The sequence below is a fragment of the Chamaea fasciata genome, unplaced genomic scaffold (genome assembly GCF_029207755.1).
Source record: "Chamaea fasciata isolate MVZ Bird 193981 ecotype frontalis unplaced genomic scaffold, bChaFas1.0.hap1 SCAF_6, whole genome shotgun sequence".
Taxonomy (NCBI): Eukaryota; Metazoa; Chordata; class Aves; order Passeriformes; family Sylviidae; genus Chamaea; species Chamaea fasciata.
Window position 1 is genome coordinate 55,568,283 of NW_027094091.1, and position 27,271 is coordinate 55,595,553.

General features: G+C 43.0%; 1 protein-coding gene across 2 annotated transcripts; it reads left to right on the forward strand.

Moving 5' to 3' along the window:
* The first annotated feature begins 581 nt into the window (after window positions 1-581).
* On the forward strand, window positions 582-27,070 carry RASGEF1B (RasGEF domain family member 1B). Of its 2 annotated transcripts, XM_066186416.1 has the most exons (15): window positions 582-686; window positions 970-1,123; window positions 12,211-12,393; window positions 13,869-13,991; window positions 14,771-14,908; window positions 17,503-17,718; window positions 17,818-17,892; window positions 19,194-19,289; window positions 19,852-19,954; window positions 20,655-20,734; window positions 21,119-21,214; window positions 22,643-22,738; window positions 23,977-24,100; window positions 24,751-24,823; window positions 25,623-27,070. In XM_066186416.1, exons 3-15 carry the CDS (start codon window positions 12,217-12,219, stop codon window positions 25,645-25,647), a joined length of 1,422 nt encoding a protein of 473 aa, XP_066042513.1. In that variant the 5' UTR covers window positions 582-686; window positions 970-1,123; window positions 12,211-12,216; the 3' UTR covers window positions 25,648-27,070. The 2 variants fall into 2 exon arrangements, with proteins under 2 accessions (XP_066042513.1, XP_066042512.1); XM_066186415.1 differs by lacking the exon at window positions 970-1,123.
* Window positions 27,071-27,271: the final 201 nt, after the last annotated feature.

The following is a 27,271-nucleotide window of genomic DNA, read 5'->3' on the forward strand; positions in this document are numbered from 1 at the left end:
TGCTGACTGAGAGTGCTGTGGAGAGAGCACATAGAAGCAAAGTGTTTGTCACTCCGTCCAAGAGCAACGGGGCACCCGATCCAAGCTAGTAAACTTGAGTTGCAGAGAAAAAACGGAAGGTGGGTGAGGAGTTGCTGTGGATCTGTGCAAGACCTTTTTGAAGATTACTGTGCATGAGCTGCACGGGGAACTGGATGAGAACTGGGAGGAGAGGAGAAACAGCACCGGGCTGAGGAAACCCTCTGTGATAGAAACACAACCTGGGAAGAGACTCAAAGGATGCACTGCGTGTGTGCGCGTCCCGTTCCTGCCCGTCTGTAAGAACGATTCTCTTCCGACCGCTGCCAGCGGAATGGTGCCGGGCCAGTGGCACACGGGCTGAGGGAATGCCTGGCAGCAGCACAGGTGACACGGACCCGCGGCGACTCGGCCGTACCCCGCACTTGGGGCGCCCAGGCTGCTCCGCGCTCCGCCCCCGCCGCGGCCCCGGCGCTGCAGCGGGGCGGGGGCGGGACGGGAGCGGCGCTTCCTTCCCGGCGCTCCGCCCGCCGCCGGCACTGCCCGTGGGGAGCCGAGCTGGGCTGTGTTGTCCTGTCCTGTTCTGTTCTGTGCTGTGTCGCGGATGATGAGTGCGTGAGAGCCACAGAGCAGCGTCTGCGGCCGGGAGCGCCTGCGGCCACTTCCAGGTACAGTCCGTGAGTCTGCGGTGCGTCTTGCCCATCCATCCATCCATCCATCCATCCATCCATCCATCCATCCATCCATCCATCCATCCATCTCTGTCTTCTTTGCTAGCCCCGGCAGGACGGTCTCATTCCTCCTGATGTTTAATCTTCTTCCTGCCCACCCAATTCTGTACAGACAGTGCTGCTTTTTGGGGGGGTATCAGCATACTGGGGAAGGGAGAGACTTTAACCCAGCAGTGGCGGTGCAGTGACTGGGTCCTTCTCCTTGTCCCCTTCCCTGTAGTAAGATCGAAGAGGGTCCTACAACTGCACGATGTGGATTTTTTTCCGTGACTGTAATCCCTGGAGAAGCTTTCCCTGCTTTTCTTTGCGCCCGTCAGTTGGACTGATTGCTGGCTTTCTTGGACTGGAAGGATAAAAAACCACTGATTTACCAGGTTGTGTTTGTAAGGCTGAGTAAATGGGTGTGCGGGCGGGATGTGTGTGTATGTCTTTCGCCGGGCATCTGCTGAGTCTAAGTGTGGTAGAACTTCAGGCTCCTTGCGCTGAGTGAGGTGGCAGCAGTTCAGGGGTAGGAGGAGAGTAAGGACTGTTAAATGACCCAAAATCAGCGTTCAGTGACCCAAAATCAGTGTTAAATGACCCAAGACTGGTGCGTCAGCTACATCTACTACGTTGTGCTTAGTCCAGACTGTAAACTAAGGCAGCCCTACCAAGCAGTGCCTCTCAGTCTGCCTGTGTGTAAAGCTAAATATAAAATATAACACAGAGGGATGAGGAACCCTTCCAGAGGAGCTCTTCTGAACAGAGCGGAGGAGGGCTGACTCCTCTCAAAGGGCAAGAATGGCCTGAAAAATCAAAAGAGCCGGGAACAAAGAGGTGCTCTGTACCTCGGGCAGCTATGTCTAAGCGAGGAATGTTGAGGGGGTTGCTCTCAGTGGGATTACCGCCTTGGTGGGCTGAGATGTCGTGCCATCTGTGGGAAACAGGGACTTGGGCAGGCAGGACTGGGTCTCCAGGCTGTCTCTTTATTTTGAAAGCTGAGAAGAGCTTTTTGAGGTACGGCTTTCTCAGGCTTATCTTACGGCTTCCAAATGAGATGCCTTGGAGAGAAGCTGTTAATCAGCTGAAAATCAATGCTAAATATACTCAAGACAAGTAGCTAACTGATGAGCTGTACTGGAGAGAACTAATAGCTGAGACCAAGCCCTGATTTTGGATAAGCAGTGGGAATATCACTCCTTTGAACAGTAGGACTGAAACAGGCCACTGTAGGATTTGTTAAATCTTTGTAAAAGAGGAAAGAAATTACTGAGTTAGCAGGGGTTAAGCTCACAGCTGTGCCACGCACTGAGTAAAATGCTTTTTTTTTTTTTTTTTGGATGGTGCACTGAATCCCTGTTGGTTTACATTCTTTGTGGTTTCTTTCTGCTGAGGTTTTGGGGGACGGCACCGTGTGTTGTTGCCTGTGCTCCAGTTGTGTGGGTTACCTGAACAGTCCTTGGGGAGTGCAGGGTCACCGTGCCTGCTCCTGGTGCGCTGGGTGAGCTACTGTCACACAGAAGTGACAGGCACAGTTCAAGCCTGGAGCATGGCCAATGAAGGAATATGAACTGGAAAAGCTGGCAACGTGGGGCTTTACTTTTGTAACTGAGTAGTTGAAAACTGAGGTTTTCTTGGGGTGAAGACAGGAAGGAGCTGTGTGTGGATTATTATATTGCCGGTCTGTGCTGTACATCGCTGTAAGGGTCTGCTGACACGTACTAGGGCTGGTTGGGATAGACTGCCTGCATTTCTGAGGAGGAGGCGCAGTTTTGATTGCACATACTTGAGCATTTTTTCCAAATGTTAGTAAACACACAGGTGTACTCTGCAAGCACTGACAAGCACCCTTTGCTTGGCATGGGTATGAGGGACTGAGCCACATCATCTAATAAACACTTTGATAGAGAATGAGCTTGTAAACAAAGCTTCCAGAGAGCATTTTGCAGCCACAGCAAGACAATACATAATTTACAAACAGGAAGTAAAGACTCTAGCTGAAAGCTGTTGCTAATTTCTCCTCTGTTCTAGCTGCTCTAAGAAGTAGTATTAAAAAAACTAAATCGCTACTGGGAGGAACCTGAATGGGTGGTATTTGGTATGGCTGTGTTTTTAAATGGAAAATGTGCAGGATCATGACAACAATCCAGCTCACTCTCCCTAGGCGGCTCCAGAATAGCACTGAATGACTCAGATCCATGCATTCTGACTATTTTGGGCTTGATTCATCAAAATGCATCTTCTCCCCAGAATAGAACGTTCCCCAGGTCACCTGCCCCTCCCATGGGGTCAGGTATTCAGCTTGCTTCTCGTCGCATCTGGAAATAGGGCCAGAAATGCCAGGTAACACACCTGCAGAGAGAAGCCTGGGAGCTGTGAGTTGACATCAGCCAGCACAGTGAGACGCTTGGATTCATCAGGAGTAACACAGAGGATAAAAAAAGCTTGAGTCAGACTGGGGAGTGGGGTATTCTCTGAGATAATTGCTCTCATTGATACAAGGCCAGGTGCTTTCTGCATGAATGTAGCGTGCTGAACTGACAGTACTTGTCCATCAGGACTAGAGCTGATCCTCCCTTAAACATCCTGTAGGGATTCAGACACTATTAGGCCACGTTTGTAATGATCTTTTCACAGCCCAGCGTGGTGTACATTTGCTCAATACCATACCTACTGGGTGGTGATTTAATAGGTGTAATAGTTCCAGGGCAAGGAGCATTTGACCATCGATTGCAAAGCCCAGGGGTCCACCCTCAGTCGGGCACGGGAACTGCTGCTGGCTCTCCAAGGCTGACACAAACCAGCAGAGGCAGCCTGTGAGGGGAGGGGGTTTCTCCTATGGCCTTGCCTAGACTGGGGAAAAAAAGACCTTTTCGGTAATTTTGGCTGTAATGTCCTTTGATTTCCCAAGGAGTGAGGCAAGCTGATTGCAGACATTTGTTCTACAAGTCATCTGCATCTCAGACCCAGCTCTGTTGTAGAAGCCACTGGCTGATACCCAGCGAGGCAAGCGTAACTGATGCTGATACAGAGCTGTACTTCTTTCTCAATTGCAAAGTGGAACCATCCACTTTTATCTTCAATCTAGACATTGGAAAGTGTATTTTTTTGTTGTTGCTGGGGGGGGGGGGGAGGGGGAGGTTAACTGAAGTATTTCTGTTGCAGAAAGTGTAAAAATACTGCTCTCAACCCGCTGCATATTGAAGTGTCAGTAAAAGTTCTGTGCTGTTCATGGAAACATGAGGACTCAGCTTATGGGAAAAAAATCATATTAATTGTTTGCCTTAAAACCAGCAATTTTTCTACATCATCTAAATGGCAGAGACTTTTGGCAATGAGGTTTTAGGTAGAAACAGTTAAATGAAATTTAGTTCTGTTACTTAACGCTACTAGAGCTTGCTGTTGTAAATTATAACTTGGCTGCCTATTATGATTACAAAAGGGAAAGGTGTTTTCTTTTGAAGTGTACTGTAGGTTGCACCAAAAGGCCAAGCATGGGTGTCTGCAAGGAGGAACACTTTTGGGATTCAGAAGGTACCTTGCTTTGATGAGGCTGAAGAAGGAAGCATATCAAGAGAGTTTCATGCTTAAGGCTCCTGCCGTGCTCCTGGCAGTGATACACCTTCTGTACACCTTTTGAAAAAAAAAATCTTAGTGCTTAATGAAAGGAAATAACCCCATACTTATCCTTCTCTATACTGTCAAGCAGAGGAATGCAGTAATGAGAAACTGAGTGACTCGACTAAAGCCACGTGAAGAGCTTGTAGCAGAGTCAGGAGCAGATCCAAACTACCAGCTGCCAGGTCTAAGCACTGAACTAATGCCACTTCTGTTTTCTGTGGATGGATGTGTTAACAGCTCTTGATGAAGCCGGTTATCACTCTGAAATGATCCAGAACCACACTTAGCTACCATCTATCTGCTGACCATGAAGATAGAGAAGGTGGATTTTTTGGTTTTGATCACCTGGGCTGGGTTAAGATTACATCCCTGTCACATAGAATGGATCACACTCCCCAAGGTTAGTGAAAGTCTAATACCACAATGATACTCTTCTGGTGATAGTGTAGGGGAAACAGCTCCCATCTCTGCTGAAGACATCAAACTTCGGTTTCATCAGTTTGAAGTATGCAGGAGGTACAAAGCATGCTACAGAAATGATGCAGAGTGCAGAACTCTGTAGATACAGAGCTACAGGACTCATGTCAGAGTTCTGATTCACTAGTGGGGGTAGCACTGCATGGATGGCATCACAGGCCCCATCTGTCCACCCCACCCCACGCCCCATTCCTGGACATCTCAGCCACGGTGAATCAGCTGCCGAATCACTCATTTTGCAGTGTGATGTTTTGGAATAAAACATCACTGCTGTTCGCTTGCCTTGAAACTCCTGACCTCAGAACTGTGGCAACCCATCAGCTGATTGAGGAGCAGCATCCCAGCTACTGCCCAGCAGTGTGGGAGCTGAGGTGGTGAACTCCTCCAAGCTGTGGAGCTCTGCATCTTGCTGGTGGATGGCAGCCCTGACAAACCAGTCTGCAGCTAGCTGAGTAGAGAGGTGGGATTTTACTCTTTTAAGGCTGTAATGTTTAAGAACAAATAGAGCAAATGACAGAACTGTTCTGTGCTTCGCTGGGTCCAATAAGGGGAATGCTTTGCTTCTAAAGTCTCCACCCTGCTTCAGTAATGTAAAGAACTGGAAGGCTTTAGCAGCATTCTTGCTTTCAGTCCAGCTCTCTGCTCAGAAATTTTGGTGGAAAAGAGTAGCTATATGTGTTGTTTGTTTTTAAAGATGGGAGGTGTGTTTCATTGAATCTTTTGGCTGGCCTGAGGCTCTTGTGCATCTTTTTCCATTCCATTCATTCTGTAAATCTCTCAAGTTTTAAAGAGTCACTATGGAGCATGCAATGGAGTGAATTTTTCTAGAACCTCTTGTACCTTCTGACATTTAATTACTGCTGTACTAATCCGTCATGTCACTTATAATGTATACTTAACCTGTTTATTCATGTTTGAAACTTCTCTTCTGAAACTGGGATTAGCAAAATTATGTACAAGGTACAAAACCCCCACACTTTGAGGAAAGCCTTATTTTGCACTCAAATGCTAAAAGGACACCATCCAGATGAAGAAATTACCCATAAAATTAAAAATAACTTAAAAATGAACTTAACAAAAAGATTAATCAATCAGTGATGGAGCATGTCTCATATCTTTTTAAATAATTGTGGCCTTTTCGGTTTAACCTACGACAGAAATCTCAGCAGCATTGTGGTCATGGTAAGAGACAAGTGCTTTAAGAAATTATAGGTGTGGTATCCTTTTAGTGTCATGCTTTTGGAGGCTGTTGCTTTTATGTGTCCAGCAACACGGACAAATTGTATCATGTGTTTTGTTTGGGAGGAACATATGTCCTGTCCTCGCCCTGGACTGAGTAATTTTCCTGCAGCTGGGATTTTTGCTGCGATGCAGTCTGCCTGCATGTGCTTGTCTGGCACTGCAGCAATGCTGTCACAGCCACCTTCGGCATCATTAGACTCTCCCTCTCTTCCTGCCCCACTGAAGAAGAGGATGGGAGAGGATAGAAGGGGAGCTGAGTTGTGGGGCTTAAGCAGGGGGCATGGATTTACAGCACATCAGCAACAAAGAGGAACTTGTTTCTTTCCTTCCCTTTTTCTAGGCTTGCAGATTTGGAGAAATTCTCAAGGCATTTTTAAATGCTCCACAGTGTTCCTAATGCTCCCAAGTAAACACACAAATATATTCGTACCCATCACACCTTTGTCGTTCAGTATCCAAGGACTTTAATTTTCAGTTGTTCAGGGTTCATTTAATTACTGTGCCAAAGTTCTCATAGGTGAGTGATCAGATAGCAGTGCTGCATCTGACCTTCCCAAATCATCAGCTGGGTCTATTTATAGACCCAAGAAAAATGCATATTCAGGAGGAAAATGCCTCTACTTGCAATTCAGTTCCTGTTTTATTCTTTGCTTACTAGCGTTTTTCATTTTCCTTTGCAGTTTATTGTTGCCTGGGTGACATTTGGAAAACTTTACAAAATTGTTCAACCTCTGCTGTTTTAGTGAAAACCAGAATGTACTTTAAGACTCAGTTGGGTTTCTTACATCTACCTCAGGTCTTTCCCTACCCCACCTGCAACTGTGCAAGATGTATTTTCTACTGTATGACGCTGTCCAGCATGGATAGTTTTGGTCCTCTCCCTCTGGGATGGATTCCTTATGAGAGGTTCTTAATCTTCCTCTTGATTTCAGTCTGAAAACAGCTGATATCACTCCCCTTTTCATCTCCTGTGTGAGCATGAAGAAATATTCTGTACTCTGCCTCTTAAAAGATACACTTAATAAGTGATTCTAGGAAGGAACTATAACTCAGAGTTGGTGCTGAAGTCACGATCTGAGAATTGTATGGCAAATTCATCACAAAAAGTGGAACCAAGAAGGTTTTTGAGCTGGGATAATTCTGTGATCTTAATTTCTGCGAGTAAAAAACACATGAAACACCCATCTGGGAGTTTTTCAGGTTTGTTATCTTCTCCGTAGCTTGAGCTGCAAAATTTCCCTTTACCTTCCAGTGGGGGGAAAGCAAAAAACAAAAACAAGAAACAAAAACTTTGTGCACAAAGCCCACACACCGGGAAGAGCTGTATGGAATGCGATGGGCGGCCTCTGTGTCTGGTGTGCTTTTGTTTTGGGCAGCCTGGGTGGATGCCCCGAGCACTGCGAAAGCATTCCAGCTGCTCCAGCCAGCGAGTCAGCTTTATCAAGGAAGGGCCTGGCTCAGATGCCTCTACACAAACACACGCAGCATGGGGAACAAACAAGAAGAATTAGAGACATGCACTTGCCTGAACGGGTGTGATATCACTGGCATCACACAGACGTGCTGGAGTGGCTCCTGTGGCTGGAGCACTGGAAGGGAACGTAGTTGGCTTTTTGTGAAAGACAGGCTAGGGAGAGGAGGAGGGGGTGTGAGTCTGGAGGAATATGAGGAAAATGTACAGGAAGATAGGGATGAGGTTAAGAAAGCTAAGGGCCAGTTAGAATGGAGTCCGGGCAGAGATGTCAAAGACAAAAGGAAATGCTTCTGTAGGCATGTTGCTAACGAAAGAAAGAGTGGAGATAATGAGAGCCCTCTCTGGAACTTGGCTCCTGCAGGAAGTCAGTCTTTTGTTTTGCCATAGCTCAGTTTTACGATGGCATCCTTAATAACAATAGTGGACGGTAATCACCTGCTAAATGTGGTTAAAGGTTTCTGATTGTATAGGGAACGGCTCTGAGGACATGGAATTGCATTTCTGAAGTTTGCATCTTTTAAGGGGAGGCGTGCCTTGGGACTCACACCATTTCTCTGCCTGAGGGAAATAGTGTGGGAGAAAACTGTACCTAACAGAGGAGCTGAAAATGTTTGGATGGCGGTGGCTTTAAAGGCACCTTTCGTGGCTACTAATAAACTTCTCAGTGGGTGCTTCTATGAAGGATACTAGCTGTCCATGTTGTTGTGTTTGTTTTATGAATCTGATGTGCAGCCTTAGCTCTTTAATGTAAATTAAAACAAACCAACGCAACCTTTCACTGTTTAGTGTAGTAGAAAACAGATGTTTTTGAACATAAAGGTTTGGAAAAGCACTTGGCAGCTAAGTCTGATTCCTTTACTTTTGCCAAACTGAAACTTGGCTCCTGCAGGAGATGGTGGGGGATTGAGTACATCATCTTTGGCTCTGACTTCCTATTTACAGTGCTGTTACTGGGAAGCTTGAGGCTTCTTTCTTGTCAGACGCTACTCACAGCCAGAATATGGACCTCAGTGCCCAAGGTCTCGTGTTCTCCATAATGATACTAAATACAGAAAAAATGTTGTATTTCTCTTTCCATAGTTTTTGACTTCTCTCTGTCACAGGAGAGTATCACTGGTAAAGCCAGGAAAATATTTCATTGCTCTTTCCTTCAAGTTGGATCTTTAATGAAAAAAAACCGAAGCAAAACAAACAAACAAAAAAACCCCAACAACTCCACTCTTTTAATTCTTGGAAAATAAGAAACAAAGACAGAAGAGATAAATGGGTTTCCATGTGATTGCTAGCCAAATGTTTCCAAAGCCCAGTTTAAAAGTTCCAGTTTTTAACTCCTAGAACATTTTTCACTGGATTGATATTTCTTGACTTTTTTCCCAATTCCTGTTCATCAGAACTTGCCCTGCTGTGCTTTGTCAACAATATTTTTAGGTCCCAAGATACCTCTGCTCTATATACCACGGATTTGTGGACCATTATCCACTCTGTAACCAAATTTCAGTTCCACTCAGTTTATTCGGAAGGCTGGGTTTGGCTGAAGCTTTTAGCTAAGGAAGCTTCTAATTAGAATTAAGCATGCTGCTTTGTGTCTCCACCTCCAAATAAAATACAGCAGAGGGTTCAAGGTCAAGATAATAAAGGAGTCATGCTGGAAAAGCACATGTGTTGTGTGAATCATCCCGTTGGCCAGGCTATATTTATCTCTGTCACACTTTGATACCATCCCTTCTCATCGCATGGAGAACGTGTCCTGTGTCCTGTTCACTTCCAAGTGAAACCCACTCCCACCATACAGGACATCACCACGACTTGGTGTCTCATTGGAGCAGGACTGAGCCCTCTCTGTCAAGTAGCTTCCAGAAACAGATAGCAAATAAGTGAGACAATATGTCCCCTTTGGGACAGACTTTTGAGAATTTTAGTTTATGGTTGCAAATCAGTGCATCTATTAATGGCCTGATGATTTTTTTCTTTCCTGATGATCAGGCTCTAGGAGACTGTCTCTCCAACCTGTCTGATTGATTTGTGCTGTGAGGATGGCATGAAATCAAAACTAATTGCTGGCTAGTCTGGCTAAATCCTCTTCAGATTCCAGTCTCACCCTGAATTAGGCTGTTTTGATTCATATAAGATCTGGGTTGAAAAAACTGCTCACCTTGGTTTTGTGTAAGTGCTAGTATTGATGTCAAGTTGTTTTGCAGATGCAGACTAGCCTTTCTCAGTTCCCTGTGGAATATTGCCTTGGAGCCACAGTGCTACAAATGTTTGGTGGGTTGCAGTGTTTACACACTGTTCACTACCACTTGTATTTTGACTGAATAAACTGCGCTACAGTGGCTGGAAAAAAATTCTGAGTTTTGGTGCAAATAGGACATCTTTCAGTGTCAGTGGGCTAAAGAATATTTTGGAGTTGATTCAAGTCTGTGGCTTTACATGCACAGTATGAAAACCTAGAAAATGCTGCAGAAGGTTCCTGTCAGCTTCTCAGTAAAGTTTTGTTCCTTAAATTGGGTTAGCCTTGCAAAGAACCTGAAAGAGCAGGAGTCTTTGTGCATCAGGATACTTCATCAGTGCACAGCATGGCTGTGGTAGGGTTGCACCTCACCTGCCCACTAATTTGAACTCCCTTGTACAGGAACCCTGTTAAGTTCAGTCCTGTACTTCACCCTCTTACGCTGAGGCATGTGCATTTGCTTTATTCTTCTCCCAGTTCGTTGGGCTGCATTGTCTTGAATCGCTGGTTGAACAGCTGCACAGAGTCTCTGATGTCACTTCACAGACATGGAGACTTCTCAGTCTTTCCCATTTTGATGCAGATATCTTTTGGCACCTCTCAAGGTGGAATTAGCACAGGTCATGTAGGCCAGGAGGCTCTCTCCACTGTCCTTCTCTGCCTTTGTTTTTGGCTTTCTCTTACTGTTTATTTACTGAACCACTCAGGCTTGTGCTGGTTTGAATGTCTCCCTTGTCTGGACACACTGCCAGCAGCAGCAGCAAGTCTGTGTGGTGCTTCAGGTCCAAGCTAAGGACTCTGGCTAATAACTTACTAGCTTCTCATCTCCACCGAGCTCACTCTGAAAAGTGCTTTATTGTGGGCTGGGGAGCACACAGATGGCAGCACTCTATTTGTCTCCAGGCTGTCACATCACTAGTTGTTCTCAAAACGGGGTGCCTTCACAGGCTGGTGTTTGCTGAGGTCTGTGGCTTTAAAAGAGCCTTTTCTCCAATAGGATTTAATACAATGGAGAGAAAAGAAGCAGCATCTGCACTTACAATGATGGCTCAGAGGCATTAATGCTTTTCTCAGGCACACGCACATGCTTGATTGACACATGAGTACAGCAGCCTGTGGATATTGTCCTCTCAGTTTGATCTCCCTTTCCTTGAAGTTGTGGGGAGGATTGGAAACAAAATGCCGTCCCCTTTTGCAGTTTATCTGTCTCTCCCTGAATGCCCATCAGCAGCCACAGCCCAGTAACTGTTGCAGTGGAGTTAAAACCAGCACGTTTGTGGTTAAAACTGGGCACAAACTTGGCTTCCCATCGAGGCTGTAAAACCCAAGTTCCTTAAACTGACAAGAACTGCTACTCCCAGAAAGGAGGGAAGGAGGGAGAAAGAAGGCGTTTATAACTCAACACTCAAGCAATCAGAGAGATTTTATCTTTTGGCTTTTTCAGATACTGCATTACCAGGAGAGTTCCTGGGTGGTCATGGCCCCCTTGCTGCCCACCCACTGCTCTGAGTGACTAAACAGCCTGCAAGCACTGACTGATCTTTTCCTTGGAAAGACATTTTGCTTCCACCGGCACTAAGATGCAGACTGATGAGTAATGGCTTTATTTTTCCTAAAGCTGGAAAACACAGGGTTGGATTTTTCACATTTTCACAGAATTTGGGGAGAAGGTTTAACAAAACTCTGAATCTGGTCTCATCTTTGATATCATTGGTGAACTTGGACAACAGTAGTAAGCAACTATGCCCAGGGAAGTTTTTCCGAATTTCTGTACAGCCACTCAGAGAGTAGGTGGAGGCAGGTGCACTGAAGCATCAGGCTTTAGCTTGGGTCACACCTGTGACAGTATTATTGGGAAAACCAAGCACCAATTTACCAGGGTGGAGTTGGGAAGTGGGAGGTTTGGGATTGCAGTTACATGGCTGTCACATTGCATAAAGGAGACTGTCTTCTCACATAATCTTTTCAGTCTCTCTGCTTCTGCACTGGCTGGGGGTGTGTCAGCCTGGGACAGCCTGAACACACTTCCCCATCAGAGTGCTGCTCTTAGGGAGCTACTTTCAGGATTTGACCAAAGTGAACATTATGCCACATGCCCAAAAGCTTTATAGAAAGTATGAGTTTCTAAAGCCTGTCAGGATTTTTATACTTCCTTCTAACTCTTAACCTGGACATCTTATCTGTCATTTAATAAAGAAACAGCAAGATATAAAAGAAGAACCTGGCGATTGTGACAAGGCAGTGGTGAAAGCCTGTGTTGGCCCTTTCCTGAGAAGTCTGCACAGGCTAGAGAGCAGTACAATCTTTACTGTGTCCAAGTAACCCCTGGTGTGACACAGAGTTTTGCTTTCTAGTGCAGTATTATCTCTGCAGATAGAAAACCCCTTAACTTGTACCTTCTCTGAATTATCCCTTATCTCTTTTGTATGTCTCCTCAGGGAAAGATGCCACAGACACCTCCCTTTGCAGCCATGTTTGACAGCAGCAGCTACAACAGGAACCTGTATCAGACAAAAGAAGACAACTGTGAGGGGCTCTATTACCACGACAACAATCTCCTGTCGGGGTCTCTGGAAGCTCTGATCCAGCACTTAGTACCCAATGTGGATTACTATCCCGATGTAAGTTGCACACCCAGCTAAGTGTATGGCCAGGCCTGCTGTGTCTGCTAAAGGGGAACATGTGCAGCAAGAGCAGAATGTGTCACATCCATGGCTAAGGAAGGGGTTCAGGTGGCTGACCAGCAGTGATACATAGCATGTGCTTTACCTGAGTGCAGCATGCAATAACTCACCCAACCTAGGAAGTGCAGTGTTTTATTACTCCTGTTGTAGGGTGAGCAACCCTGGTGACTCATTTATAAAGCACACACCTAGACTGGCTTATTGCTTGATGGATTGTGTGTACCATTGACCCTCAAAAAGCTGCCAGGCAGGCTGAAGAGAAAGGCATGACCACCGTTGTGACAGAATGAAAGTATTTATTGCAAAACCAAATGGTTTTTAATGCATATTCCCCATTGCTCATCTGAGGTCCACGTGTATCTTGAAATAAGCAACCAAAATGTTGAACTTGTACCACACTATTTAGCATCAGCAAAAGCTGGATGTGACAACAGGAAGTTTGTCATCTGAGAATTTTTGACCTGTCTAGGCACATCCGTGCATTGAGACATTTTCTGTAATTCTTAGAAAAGAAGATAAAAAAGAATGTTATCAAAAGGTGGCAGGAAAGGACAGTTGGGGATAACTGGTGGGTGATGAAACTGCAGCTCTACTTGTCGACAGGCTTCTGCTGAAGACATGACTCTGCTTATGTGTAGCTTCTGTTATTGTCATAGATCTGTTCACATTTCCAAGACAGGATCTTTTTTAACTTGGGTCAGAATTAACAGCAGCACAGGACTGTACTTAAGCTAGTGCTTATCCATTAATCCTTGGTGTAACTTCAAATATATAGCAATTTAGACACTGGTTGGTCAAACATGATGATTTATTCCAAGTTTCTAGAGCCAGAACATTTTAGCGTCTTTGTAGAGTGGGTGCCATAGATATTTAACTACTGGCAAAGTGAAAAGTGGAATGGATATTCTGAATATCCATCTCACATAGTGTTCCAGTCATGATACATGGAAAAGCAAAGCAAGACTAGGAGCCTCTTCTAACCTCAGGATCAGTTACTGATTTTTATACTGTAAAATTAAACTATGTAGCTCCCTCCACTTTCACCCAGGAGACAAAGGTTTACTGTAGAGCAAGAGAAGATGAGTTGAAATTTTATTCTGAGTAATTTCAGGTAATTAGCTTGCAATAGGGCTGTGTGCAATAAGAGAGCTAAGCCACCTTTGCCCTGCCTTGTTTTGGTTTAATCTTGAATAACTTGGCTTGAGCACAGACCTATAATATTGGTTCTGGAGCAGTGATAAGTGTTAAATTAAATGCTTACCTCTGTAGTAATTGCTTTTGGCACAGCCACACGTAGGGTTTTCTTTTGCAGATAGTAAAGTATGAGGAGCAGATTTTCCAGGAAGGCATTCTGAGAAAATATAAAAAATGCTGGTAATTGATGCCTTTCTCTGTCTTCTTCTTGTTCACAGAGGACATACATCTTCACCTTCCTTCTCAGCTCCCGTCTCTTCATGCACCCGTACGAGCTCATGGCCAAAGTCTGCCACCTGTGTGTTGAGCAGCAGAGACTCAGTGAGCCTGGCCTGGACAAGGTAAGATCCCACACTCTCAGGGACTTCCCAGGTCCCTGCCCAAACCAAAATGCTCCTGTTCAAGAGAGTCCTCAGTCTGATTCAACAGACTGAAAACCTGACAGAAGCAACTAGAATTTGACCCTTTATTCACTGAGATCCATGGGGAATTTCCACACTGCTCAGCCTGTCCCCCATGAGGGCTGCTGCTTCTGCTGCATCATTTGTTTTACCAAGAGAATCTCTGAACCAGGGTCCTGAACAGGCCAAAATCTGCCCTCTGAAAGTCCAAGGCCGAGGTTTTCTTGACTCTCCTCCTTACTTCACCAAGAATCAAAAATCATTTTGTGGTCACCGTGCCCAAGGCAGCCTCTGACCACCACATCTCTCCACCAGCCTCTCTGTCTGTACACAGGTTTCTCCCTATAAGGTGTAGTGCATGCACAGGTCTTGGCACAACTGAAATTTACCACTTTCTTTGTTGATGGTTAGTCACAAGTTATGGAAACACTAATCAATGCCTTGCACTGAGACACTCCTGGTAATGAGGGGAGTCATTTCCACCCACCTAAGGCATAATTTCCAGGTCAGCTAAGACATTGGGAGTCTCTTCATTGGCTTCCATAGCCATTGGCTCTGGCCTGTAATCCAAAGCTGAATGAAGTTAAGATTAAAATTTACCTGACATTCATACCCTTATGCTCCACAGTATCCTACAGAACAGAATTCCATTTCCTTTGAGCTAGATATTGCCTGCATTGCTGTTACATGTAACATTCCTCACTACTGTTTCCAAATAGAACTGGACCCAGAAAATTGCACCAAAAATCCTACAGTTGTTGACTGAGTGGACAGAGACTTTTCCTTATGATTTCCGAGATGAAAGAATGATGAGGAACTTAAAGGAGTTGGCACAAAGAATAGCCAGTGGGGATGAGGTAAGTTGTCTGCACACAAAGTTATTGGATAAAAAGGCATTCCTATTACTGCTTTGATATTGCTGTTAATAACATGGTGTGGCTCTGGGTGCTTAAGAAAACATATTATGAAAGGTGCTGGTAGGCAAAAAGTTCTGTCTGCTACCTAAGCCTAGGGTGAAACCACACAGCATAAGCAAATCTTCTCCAAAGCCTGGGCAAGGTTCTCTCCACCTCTAAGCCCAGAACATAATCCCATTTTGTGCAGACAGGCACAATTTGGTGGAGGTTAGTACTTACCATTTTAGTGATTCTACTTGGAAAAGGCTACCTAGGACAATAGCTGAGAAATCCCTAGCAATGTTGATCATTTCTTGAGTAAAGTGCATTGGAATTGGGCCTTTGACCTGTAGGTCAGTGGAAAGTTATCGCAGGTTTGGGGAGAAATTTCCAAAAGAGGACTGGACCAGGAAAAATTGTCTTGAGCTTGAAGTATCAACTTGGAGGAAGTCTGTCATACTCCTTCCTGTGGATGGAGCACACAGGGAAATCACCTGACCTTTTTCTAAATCCTGCTTTTCAGATGGAAGTAAAGTTCCACGTGGGTATTATGAAATATTTTGATGCTTAACTGGTGCTTGTCTTTTAAGTACTGAAATAAACTCAGCCAAAAGCCAAGGGTTATATTTACTTAGTGGAAGGGAATTAACAAGGTTTCAGGAAGCAAATCCTGTGTAGCTGGTATAACACTGCAATTGCAAAAGACACTGGAGTGGCATTTGGAAGAACTGTAAACACAAGTAGCAATTGCTAAATGGCATTGTGTTTCCAGTGTTCCTCAGGGACCAGTGCTCCTTATATAAGCTTTCAGGTAATGATATGGATGAGGCAGCAAAGAGCACATTAACAGGTGTGGAGGTAAGCTGGACTGAGAGGAGCTGAGAGTGCTGCCAAAGGCCTAGAAGAGTCTTGAGAGGCTGTACACAAGCATGGAAAAGAGCAAACCTAAACTGACCTTGGAAGCTGAAATATATTTTGATGTTGTCAAAGTGGGGAGGGACGAAAGAAGACGGGACAAGAGAGTGAGATGTGCTATGAAATACAAATGAGAAAGAGACCAAATTTGATGTGCAAGCTGAAGGTTGCAAGATAGCTCCCGGGAGCTTTGGACTGACAAGAGGCGTGCCCTCACTCCAGGGGTGTCAGGTTGCTTTGTTTCTAGATACTCTTCATAGCAAGGTAAGAAACAGAAGTTCAGTTCCAGGCAAAGTGGTTATGATTGAGGGCTCACACCCACTTAAAAAATACTCACTGGCACAAAAAAAGGAACCACTTAGCCCAGAGGAAGTTGAGTTGGTGGATGGAAGAATGAAATGAAAAGAGGGAAGGGTTGTCTGCAATGAAGTTTCTGGCACTGCAGACAGTTTAACAGTGAAATTGTCTATTGAAGGGAAAAGCAGATGTACAAAGCTGCTAGAAAATGTGTAAAGGAAGAAATCTTACTCTGCAGAGAACTGTAAATCCTTTCTAGCTGTAGCTTTGAGGTTTTTTTGACTTTGAAGTTTCTTTCGAAAGACAAAGTGAAAGCCAGCACTGCAGTAAATTGACTTGTTTTATTGTGAACTGCTTGGAACAGTAAATGGCAACTTCCTTGACCTTGCTTTTCTTCAGATCACTTGGATTTTTATGAGTCATTACCTTAAAGGATACAAGAGAAGCAGTTTCCTACTCCTGTTCACTACAGTTTTACTTACAGCTTCTTATTCCACTTCCTGAATTATTGTACTCCAGTTCTTTTAAAAGCTGTCAGTAAGAGTACAACCAAAACCTTTCACCACACTAACATATCACTCCTTCAAGGCAACATATTTGGAAAAAGCTTTGGAGGAAAGGACAAATTTATCAGAATAAAGGAAATATTGCTGCCTTGGACTGATCATACTATAGTGTGCAGACAATAGTTTTTGGATAATCCTTTTTGAAGCCACTTAGGTTTTGCTTTAATGGCTTTAGGATTATATGTGGAATCTGGAAGAATAACCACCTTGGTTACACAAATCTATCTACTTAAGACTTGAGTTCTGCTCCTACTTAAAATTGTCACTCCTGGTGATTGAAATCACTCATGGAAAGGCCTGCAAAGGCAAAAGAAGAGAGATGGTTTTATTATCTTCTCCTTTTCTTCAGATTCACTGCAAGTTTGAGTTTTGACTTTGGTGAAACTGATCTTGATTTGCTGCAGAGAGAAGCCCTTTATTTATCACTGAATGGCCACATACTTGGTTTTTTCTGTGGTCTTAAGCAGGAGAAGATGGAGTTCTTTCATTTCTTGTATTTCCTCCAGTGGTGGTTGTTACTTTTCAGGAGGTAGATTGAATACATCTTTTTTTTTGAGCTAACTGGGTCAATATTGAACCTGTGAGACAATCACTGCTTAAACTCTCAGCTAGCTTCCATTTGGTCTGATGAAATGGTAATATTACAAATTCACATAATAGAGCTTAAGCTGACAACAGATACAGGCATCAGCATCCATCTGTGGCAGTGTCATGCAGACTTCAATGCTGTCTTCTCCCATTTTGGAAGTGTTTTCTGATCGTTTGATGTTCACACAGATGTACCGGAAGAACGTGCAGCAGCTGCTGCAGAACCTGATTCGGAAGCTGGCCGCTGTTTCCCAGTACGAGGAAGTGCTGGCAAAGATCGATGCCACCACATCCACAGATCGCCTCACACTCCTGAAGACCAAGCCCCAGTCCATCCAGAGGGACATAATCACAGTCTGCAATGATCCCTATGTGTTAGCTCAGCAGCTGACACACATAGAGCTTGTGAGTTGTTACACTCCCAGGGATGACTTCATCCTTCCCCTCTTTTTGAAGTGCAGGTTAACAGGGGATATGACTTGGCTGCTTCTGTGCTTTATTTAGGAGAGACTCAATTATATCGGACCAGAAGAATTCATCCAGGCGTTTGTGCAAAAGGATCCTTTGAATAATGACAAGGTAATGGGAGCAGATCTGGAGCAGCTCTGAAATGCTTCATTTACCATCAGGTGCACCATGAGCTGGAAGTGAGTTCCAGCAATGAAAGAGCACCAGCAGAAAACAAGCTTTAGTTCTGCCATTAAACATTTTGTTAATTTTTTTTTTTTTCTGGAGTACAACTCCTGAAGCTCTAGAACTCAGCCAACAAACTGACTTAAATGAACACATCTCCTGGGTTTTCTGACTTAAGCTGAGGGAGAACCTAATCCTATGAATGTTTTCCCCAGGCCATCTATGTGCTTACAGCTGGAAGAGGCTGAGTTTAACTTCACCTTCTGCATTATTCATTTTTGACATCTGTTCTTCCCTTTTAGTAAACTGGACTTCTTGCAGCCAAGTGGCACATGGGGGAATTTGCAGGTAGAGCAGACATAACAAAAAGAGCACAGAGGGCTCTAGATCTGTGTGAGATGGAGGGCAAATATGCAGTGGTTTTAACCAGCCATGATGGAGTTGTCATCTCTTTTAGTGCTGTTTTCAAAATGATTTAATTTTTTATATTTTTCAAGATTACTTGACCTCTGTAAATAAACGGTGACAAAATCGATCCATTAAAACTTGAATTAACTTAAAACTGACAAACAGAATAGAATGACGCAAGTTTACAATTTGATGTTCGGTCAGATGGTCTCGGAAATTGTTTTTCCAGGTGGAGATCACTGAAACTGCTGTCTACCCCTTTTTAGGCAACCCTGAGATGTGGTGTAAGAATGATTCCAAGATGATACAGCCTAGCACTGCTCAGGAAAGGGATAATCCCATCAAAATGGTAGAGCTGATCTCCCAAAGTTAGGATGCAGTATGTCCATTTGTCATCAACAGCTAAACATAATGTTCCTGACCTCTGTTTTCCTGCTGCACTTGCAGAGAGCTTAATGTTGCATGTACTCTTATCAGAGGGACAGGAGTAAGGACAGAAACAGTGTGCACATTCAAGGGAGTTTTATGCAGATCTTTAGCCCTGATTGTTTGCATGAGTCTGTCCTAAGTCCTTAAAGCATCCCAACAGGACTTAAAGCACGGGGTGGATTCCATATGCCTGCTGGAGTGCTTTACTGGGCTGACAGCTCAGAAGGAAGTTACACATGCTTGAACACTACCACTGCTGCTTTCCCTCTAGGCTTTTGTCACTTGGGGTAATTTGAGTTATTCCTGGTTACTTGACAATGTTTGGGAATGGCAAGGCAGGAAGCCAGAAGATCTCACAGGGAAAAGATAAAAATTGTGCTAAAAGTAGCTATTTTTATTTCTGTCTGTAGAGCTGCTATGGAGATGGAAAGAAGACTCGGAACCTTGAAGCGTATGTAGAGTGGTTTAACAGGCTCAGTTACTTGGTTGCAACAGAAATCTGTATGGTGAGCAAGGACTTTTTGTGCTGAAAGGTTTTGTTTAGCTATCTAAAACTGTGAAGCCTTTTCTGGTTTGGTGCCTTTTGGACTTCTCATTCACTCAGTTCTGTAATTGTTCACATTTGGATGCAGTCAGAGCACGTCTGAAGAGGAAATAAGCTCAGTGTTTTTAGCATTATACTGGTGCCTCAGTCTTGTTTGTGTGACGGTGATGATTTATTCTGGGTTAGCCCTTCTTGGTACGTTAGCGTGTCTGGCCTGCTGTTCTCTTCTCTGAAAGCCCCTTGTGAATTGAGGCACATTCTCTCCTCTGGCTGACCCTCTACTCTCCTCTGCTGTTCTTCATATCCTTCTTCTTGGCAGAGCCTCTTTGCCTGCCAGGGATCTGGTTTGTCTTTGCTGTCCCGAGTGCTTTTGAACACAATAGTGTGGCTTCCTCTACATGTAAAGGATAGTGTGAAGCTGTGGTACATAGGGAAAAGGCTTTTATCAGGGGTGTTATTTCTCTGGGGACGTGTCTGAGTGCTGTTTCCTGCTGAGCATAACCCTACAAACGCATCTCTTGCAGCCTGTGAAGAAAAAGCACAGAGCAAGAGTGATAGAATATTTCATCGATGTGGCACGGGAATGTTTTAACATTGGCAACTTCAATTCCTTAATGGCTATTATTTGTAAGTATATGTACTGAGATATGATTTTATCCCTGTTTAAATCTGGATAAAGGAAGCAGAGTGCTTCACACAGAAGTCTACTGCTTTGCTTGGTCAGCAGCATGAAGTTGCTCAACACTGTTGTAGTGCTATGTGTGTAGTATAAAGCTGGTATAAACCAAAGTTTTCATTGCAACTCTTCGGAGACCTAAATTCCCACTTTCTTAAACCAACTTGAGTGCTAAATTGGAATAGTAGCTTTCCCTGTAATATGGAGAATTGATGTCTTCCATCATTTCCATCACATCCTAGTGGTTTAAAAATTGCACACCTCTTAATATCTGGTAGGAAAATACTGGGAATATTTTCATTTGAAATGTCAAAACTTCGTAGTTATGTGTAGTTTTCAATGAATTGTGTAAGAGATGGTGTTCAGAACACTCATTTGAGCTTTTCTGCTGTATATACATGTTTTATCAAATCCACATGAAATAATGTTATAGCATTTTTTTAGAACTTTCATTCTTCAAGAGACGAAGATTTTGTTTCCAAGGTTATTTTGGAATTTAAAGAAAACAATAACTGATTTCTTGAGTAGCTCCATTGAAAATACTTGTTATTGGTAATAGATTCTTTGCTCTAGAAATACTTACTAGTCAAAAAAATTTTGGAAGATTTTTTTCTTTCAAATACTCCAACAATCTCTTTCTCTTACATCAAGCTGGCATGAACATGAGTCCTGTGTCTCGATTAAAGAAAACCTGGGCAAAAGTGAAGACAGCCAAATTTGATATCCTTGAGGTAAGTTTGGCTAATATTTGGACAGGAGGCTGTTAATACCTTTAACTTTTAACTGCTCTAGAATGTGAGTTTGGCTTCATTATGATATTTAATTTAGTATACTTGTGCTCTTAATGGATATTGTCCAGCTGACCTTTGTCAAAGATCATGCAGGTGCAGCATTATATGAGTTTGATTTATCCAGGAGAGTGTATTGGATTCCTTCATGTGGTGGTTGGACATTTTTTAAAATAATGTTCCCTTCTGATCAAACAGAGCAATAGCACAGTCCTCTACAAAGCTGTATTTGTGGGGCTGTTCAGAAGACCTTTTCCTATTTAAGAGTTGCTCAGTTGAAAAAGGATTGTGTGTACCTCATTATTTGCATCTTTTCATGCCTTGCAGCATCAGATGGACCCTTCTAGCAATTTTTATAATTACCGAACTGCTCTGCGTGGGGCCACCCAGAGGTCCCTGACAGCTCACAGCAACAGAGAGAAGGTGAGCTTGCAAATGACTTGGCAGTGGGCAAAAGGGAAATGTGCTTGTTAAGTTGCATGGTAAACCTTTATCCTGGAATTCTGATTCTCAGTAACTCTACCCCTGGTGGGCTTATATAAAGCTGCCAGATCAGTTTGGTGCTGACTGAAAGTCCAAACATTAAATGAGAATTTTGATTATTTAAGTAAAATAAGTACATTGCCTCAGCTCATTTCTGTTTGACAGACACCTACATTTAACAAACCCCTACCACAAATAGAAAGGCTAAGGGCTGACACGAGGTTGCTAGTAATTTATTTTTATAGCTGCTACTTGTGCTGAACTTTCAGTAATTCATGGCTTAAAGTGGAACGACTTTAAAACTTACTCATAGAAGGTATTCTAAACCTCCAATCTAGACAGAGCTGTGGCATTCCTTTCCTGTGTATAGTCTTCAGATGCAGAATCTCGGTGGTAGTTCTTGTGGAAAGGAGGAATCAAATAGCTTCCTAGCTGCTCTCCACTTGGAAGCAGTTGCTCATCAGCTCCTTATATGTTAGGACTTCATGCTGTGTTTAATAAACATGATCATGGAGTTCATGGAATAAAGTACCAGGCAGATGAAGCAAATCCACGTGCAGTCTGCTGATCTGTACTGTTATACATGGAATGTCTTTCTGAGTCCTAAGGATCTGTTCACATATCATTCAGAGTAACAGAAGTTTAAATGTAAGAGGCTTACTTCTTTTCAGAGAAAAGTCAGTTTTAAGACTTCAAAGAAAGACCTTAGACATATTGAAATATGGTGCGGTGAAGTGTTCCACGGAAATAATAAGAGTTATTGGTTTTATCCCCAGTTGTAACAAGGATGTGTAGCTGTGGAAACTTCCGCAGGATGAAAATTGAAATAGAACCATTTTAAGAAAGTAAAATTCTCCAACATTCTCCAAATGAAATACTTTGTTCAGTTGGCAAGAAATGCTTAATTTTAAGCCAGTCAGTATCAAGGTTCCATGATTTGCATGAGCTCAGGGAATTGTAGCTTGAAAACCATTTGTGCTGCTACCCCAATATGCCCTGCTGTACTTCAATGTGCATCTCCCCTCGTTTACCAAGCAAGTCCTGTCAAGAGGGAAAGCTACACAATGAGATACCCTGCAGGAATTTCATGTAAGAAGTAGGTGCCTCTGACCATTTATCTTCTGGAATCTGCAAGGAAGAAGGAAAAAATGAAAACAAGAAGGACGTGACATAGAAATGGAGGACTTTGTGGAGAGACTTGTATTTTAAGATCCAGTGAATGCACAGTTTTTGTTTAAAGGTGTAGAATCCTTAGTTCTTCAGTATTTTGCTTACCTTTTGTATCACCTGACTTCCTTTCATTTTTCTCTGTAGACCATTGTGTCTAGATTCAGGACCAGACTGATAATAATGCTGTTCTCTCCCTAGATCGTGATCCCTTTCTTCAGCCTCTTGATCAAAGATATTTACTTCCTCAATGAGGGTTGTGCCAATCGCCTTCCAAATGGTCACATCAATTTTGAGGTGAGCAGAGCATTGAGTGCGGTTTCAATGCAGGGTCAGCCCCTTTAACAGGAAACTGAAGCAGATCACAGTCCAATTTCCACTGGATTCTGAAAGAGCAAACATAGACTGGAATTTGAGTGTTACCTGTTACTTCTCAGGGGAGCTGGGAGGCAGTCAGGAAAAAGCAGTTTTATCAAAGATGGAGTGTTTATTGAAACCTTCAATATTCCCAGTTTTTTAAGTGGGGGTGAAAAAGTCAGGACTTCTTCCCAGTGCTCTAATTCATCTCAACATTTCAGTTCACAGGTTTGTTACTGGTAACGACAAAAATGTTCAAATTAGTATTTCAGGGCTTATTTTTTAATTTCTCAAGTAAAAAACAAGTTCCTCCTTTATCAAGATATATAGGCAGCATTTTCATGCGTGTAAGTCCCAGATTGATGCTGAAAAAATACGTGATAGAGCAGCAGTGAGGGAGTTTTGATTCTCTTGTCTTCCAGTAGCTCTTCTGCCTCTGATTTCATGCTTGTTATCTGACCCAGGCAGTTAACCCAATGATTTGTTTCCTGGTACTTTCAGTTTTCAAGAAGCCTGGATCATTCACACAAAAGTGCAGTACATTTCAGTTGTAGTCATAGGCCTCAATCACCCCAAAGGTTCTAAAACTAGGCTGTGCAATCACCTGGAATATCCTTTTGCTCAAGGAATCCATGTGCACTTGAGGCATGTTAAATTTTATTTGGAAGAATTTATCAATTAATGGCATTAGCACACTACATGGGGAATGTTTATTTTTGGCATAAATTTTCAGCAAGAAAACAGTGCATTTCATATGTGCTAACTGACAGGAAACATTTGGATTTTGAAATGTCAGTATTAAGCACCTGATGTGAAAATCACTATGTATTTAATTGCAAAACAAAAAGTGTGAGCATCATCAAAGTTAAAATTTGGGCATAAGGGGTGTTACCAGCTTCTTGAAAAAAAAAAATAAGTGCACTTCATGATCTACTATATTTGTATTCACAACAGCAATTTTAACAAGGCGAAGGAGTGGAAAGTTACCATAGCTTGAAACAAGAAAACAAAAGTTAGAGGAGTTGTTGTGTCAGATCATGTTCAATTCTGTTTTAAAAACCAAGGACAATTGAAGCCTTGGTCTCCAAGCCAAGATCTCTCCCTCTTTTAAAAAAAAATGTTCAGGGTAAGCAGTGCTGTTCCACATATAGCACCTCTTCTGCTTTGCATTCTGACAGAAATTTTGGGAATTGGCAAAACAAGTCAGTGAATTTATGACATGGAAGCAAGTGGAGTGTCCTTTTGAAAGGGATTGGAAGATTCTGCAGTACTTGCTCTCTGTCCCAGTCTTCAGTGATGATGGTAAGGAGCTCTGGACTTCTGCAGGGATGGTGTCACTGGCTACTGCTTAATCTCTTTCTGTGTTAATTTGTGGCCTCCTCACAGTAAGGAAACTGTCCTGAGACATCTCTGTCTGGCAAGTGAAAAATGCTCCTCCGTTACAAATGACAGAGAAGATAAGATTCTTCTTTTATGTGCATATAGTCTGTGAGAATCAATATTGCTTCTGAAATAGGACCAACTAAATTGATGTGATCCCTCTAAATGTCCCGTGAAATGTATTTATGTGGACTTCCAGGATACTTTGCACTAAAGGGTGCTGCTTAAGGAAGAAAACGGGGACTTCACTGGCTGCTTAGCTGCTTACAAAGCACCATGTCCCTGGGCTCATTTTATTTTCTCTTGAGTGCTTTCTTCTCCTCGTGCTTTTGAGTCTCCACTGGTTGGTTTTCCCCCCCCCTCAGGGCAGTCTTTGTTCTCATGCACAGTTTGTTAGCATTGTCTGGCTGCAATTATAAGCTATGCTATACTTCCTAATGGGATTCTGAAGCCCTAAACTGAGGGATGGATAATACATGCCTGCTTCATTTAACTCGGTCTGCTCTGCGGGGGGGAGAGCAAGTTTTAAAATGCCAGTAGGCCTAACATAATGTATTTGCTTCTGATTGCAGCACTTTACTTGGCTTCCTATGAAAGCGAAGGTCCCGAGAACCACATTGAAAAGGACAGATGGAAGACACTGAGGTTTGTGTCAGAGGTTGCCCGGATCAATAAATAAATAGAATGGGATACAGAGCAGAGCATCAAGCAGTTAAAACCAAATGGCATGTTACATGTTTCAACAGATGGGGCACAGCATGGTTGTAAATCCCTTCCTCCAATCTGGGACTCTTGGAAAAAACAGAACAATCAGTCTTTCTTACACCCTCTTGGTCCTTTTTTGCCTTAGGAAATGGGAATTAGAATAAGTAACTTTGTATTTTAATTTCTTGTGTTACTCAGTGGAGGAAGAAAGTTTCTAAACTCCAAGAAATCCCCACTTCCTCACAAAGCACTCTGGATTCCACACAGATGTTTTCACAGCTACTGCGTCCCTTTCTGCACCAGCCTTTCAGGCAGGGCTGAGGTTTCCATCAAGATCATTCTGGGGCAAATGCATTAATGAAACCAGTTAACAATTCAGAGTTCAGGCTGGGGAAAAATATTCAGCAAAATTATATTTTTGGCTTTTCTTCTACTGCTATTAGAATGCAGCCTCATCAGCTCTTTGATTTTACTAATTGTGGCAGGATACCTGAACCATTAAGGCAGGGGGATGTAACAATTCCATCTGATTGATTCCACTCATTTTGAGGAGAAGACAGAAAGAGAGTTACTCACATCAGGGCACAGACACTCCACATTACACAGGGTGACAAGATGAGAATCTGTAGTAACACGAATCTCAGTTTCACAGCTTCCTTATCGTAGTCACTCTGTCTGAGAAGATTTTCATCATTCTAATGGTTGTCTTTACCCATTTCCATTTCCCTCTGCCTTTCAGGTCTGCGCTTCTGGGCAGAGTCTAGAGCACACCATGTCTGCTGCTGCTGCGTTACGTGAATTGCCAAGGGGCATGGCTGGGTTTGTTTTTCTGTGCACTGAGTGGCAGGCAGAGCAATGAAAGATGTGCAGTCAGTTGTGATACCGTGGCAGCAAAGATGAAAGAAGTTAATTCAAGAACAAACAGGCCGGTTCTTCCATCTGACAGATGAGATAAAATCACAGCCCACTCAGCTGGGAATCAGGCTGAGGTATTGATTGAGAATCCTTTGAAGATCTCCGATGCTGCCTATGAATCATTTCACACCTGGATGGAATCTTGCCTTTCTTTTTGCTGCAGCTTGCTGCTGCAAGGACTCTGCAGAGCTGCTACAAGGACTCACAGGAGGTTATGGAGGGGAAATGTTCACCACTCCTTTCAGTGAAACCCAAGTCTGCATTGAAGAGCTCTCATTCCTGATAAGCTGAATATACCCCAGAAGTTTGGGATTGCTAAAAAGGGAATAGATTGGACACAAAAATTGGCTGCTGAGGAGAATTTCTCCCTACCACTGTAATGGTGGCTGGGTTTTTTGGTTTTCTGGTTTTGTGTTTTTTTTTTTTTTCTTTTTCCAATGTGTTTTTGAGTTGGCTGCTGGCTGGCAAACTCATTATTATTTTAAGTTATTTAAAAAATATAAAGTAATAAAAATGAAGGCTGTGGTAGAAAACACACCTGCTATAAAAAGATAGCTATGTAGCTCTACAGCTTCTAGGGAGGCTTTTTCTTTTGTTCACTTCTTTACAACTAACCACTACATGCTACAGGCATTCTTATTTTTACTGTGAGGTTTTGTTACTCTTGATTTTCCAGACTGAACCGTCTTCTTATATTAGGTTGAACAAGCTGACTTTTCTAGAATAGTCTTTGAGAAACTGGCATAAAAAACTGTGTTGAAATATGAGAGTATGTTTTTATGAAGTAATTTTTATAACTGGTTTTTGTTTTCTGAAAGAGCAACAGTGGAGAACACAATCCACTTTGACTGAAATAGCAAGATGGCAAAAAGAAAAAAAGAGGCTTCTTCTCAGCTCCAGCTCTGAACAAAACAGTTTTCCTGTGTGTTTGCTTTAGGGATTATGTTTATGACTGTGAAGTAGTTCACTGTGTTACACACCTAAGTTTTTAGTAGCTCTGAATACTTAGTCACTCTATCTATCCTAGGAGGAACCTGATTGAAAAAAAAAAATACAAAACCAAGCTGTAGCTGTAGATCACCCTGGATGCAAAAATCAATAAGCAAAGTACATACTTGGCAAAAAAAGAAAACCCTGTTTGCAATTATTCTGCTACTGTTGTTGAAAAAAAGGAAAAAAGTAAGAATAAATATATTTATTTGTTGCACTGCATCTCCTGAGTTTTCGGGTAAGGTGATTTTTGTGTTGTGTCTGTACCTTTCCAGGCAAATATTTTAATTTTGAATTCCATAGTAACATGTTGAGGTAGCCTTTGTTAATGGGGATACTGTCCTTAACTACAGCCTCTGTTTGCTGGTACAAGGTACTGGAAGTCTCTGAGGTATATATTCCACAAAGACCAGCACCAGGGCCTCAAGTTCTGACAGAAGATTTCCTCTCCTCCTTTCCCACTTCCTGTGTTGGGGTAAAGGA

Excerpts from the sequence above, each read along its gene's own strand:
- RASGEF1B (XM_066186416.1), top strand. The coding sequence starts at position 12,217 with ATGCCACAGACACCTCCCTTTGCAGCCATGTTTGACAGCAGCAGCTAC. Across the intron at positions 13,992-14,770 it reads GTGAGCCTGGCCTGGACAAG|AACTGGACCCAGAAAATTGC; the intron begins GTAAGATCCCAC and ends GTTTCCAAATAG. Across the intron at positions 24,101-24,750 it reads CCCAGTCTTCAGTGATGATG|CACTTTACTTGGCTTCCTAT; the intron begins GTAAGGAGCTCT and ends TTCTGATTGCAG.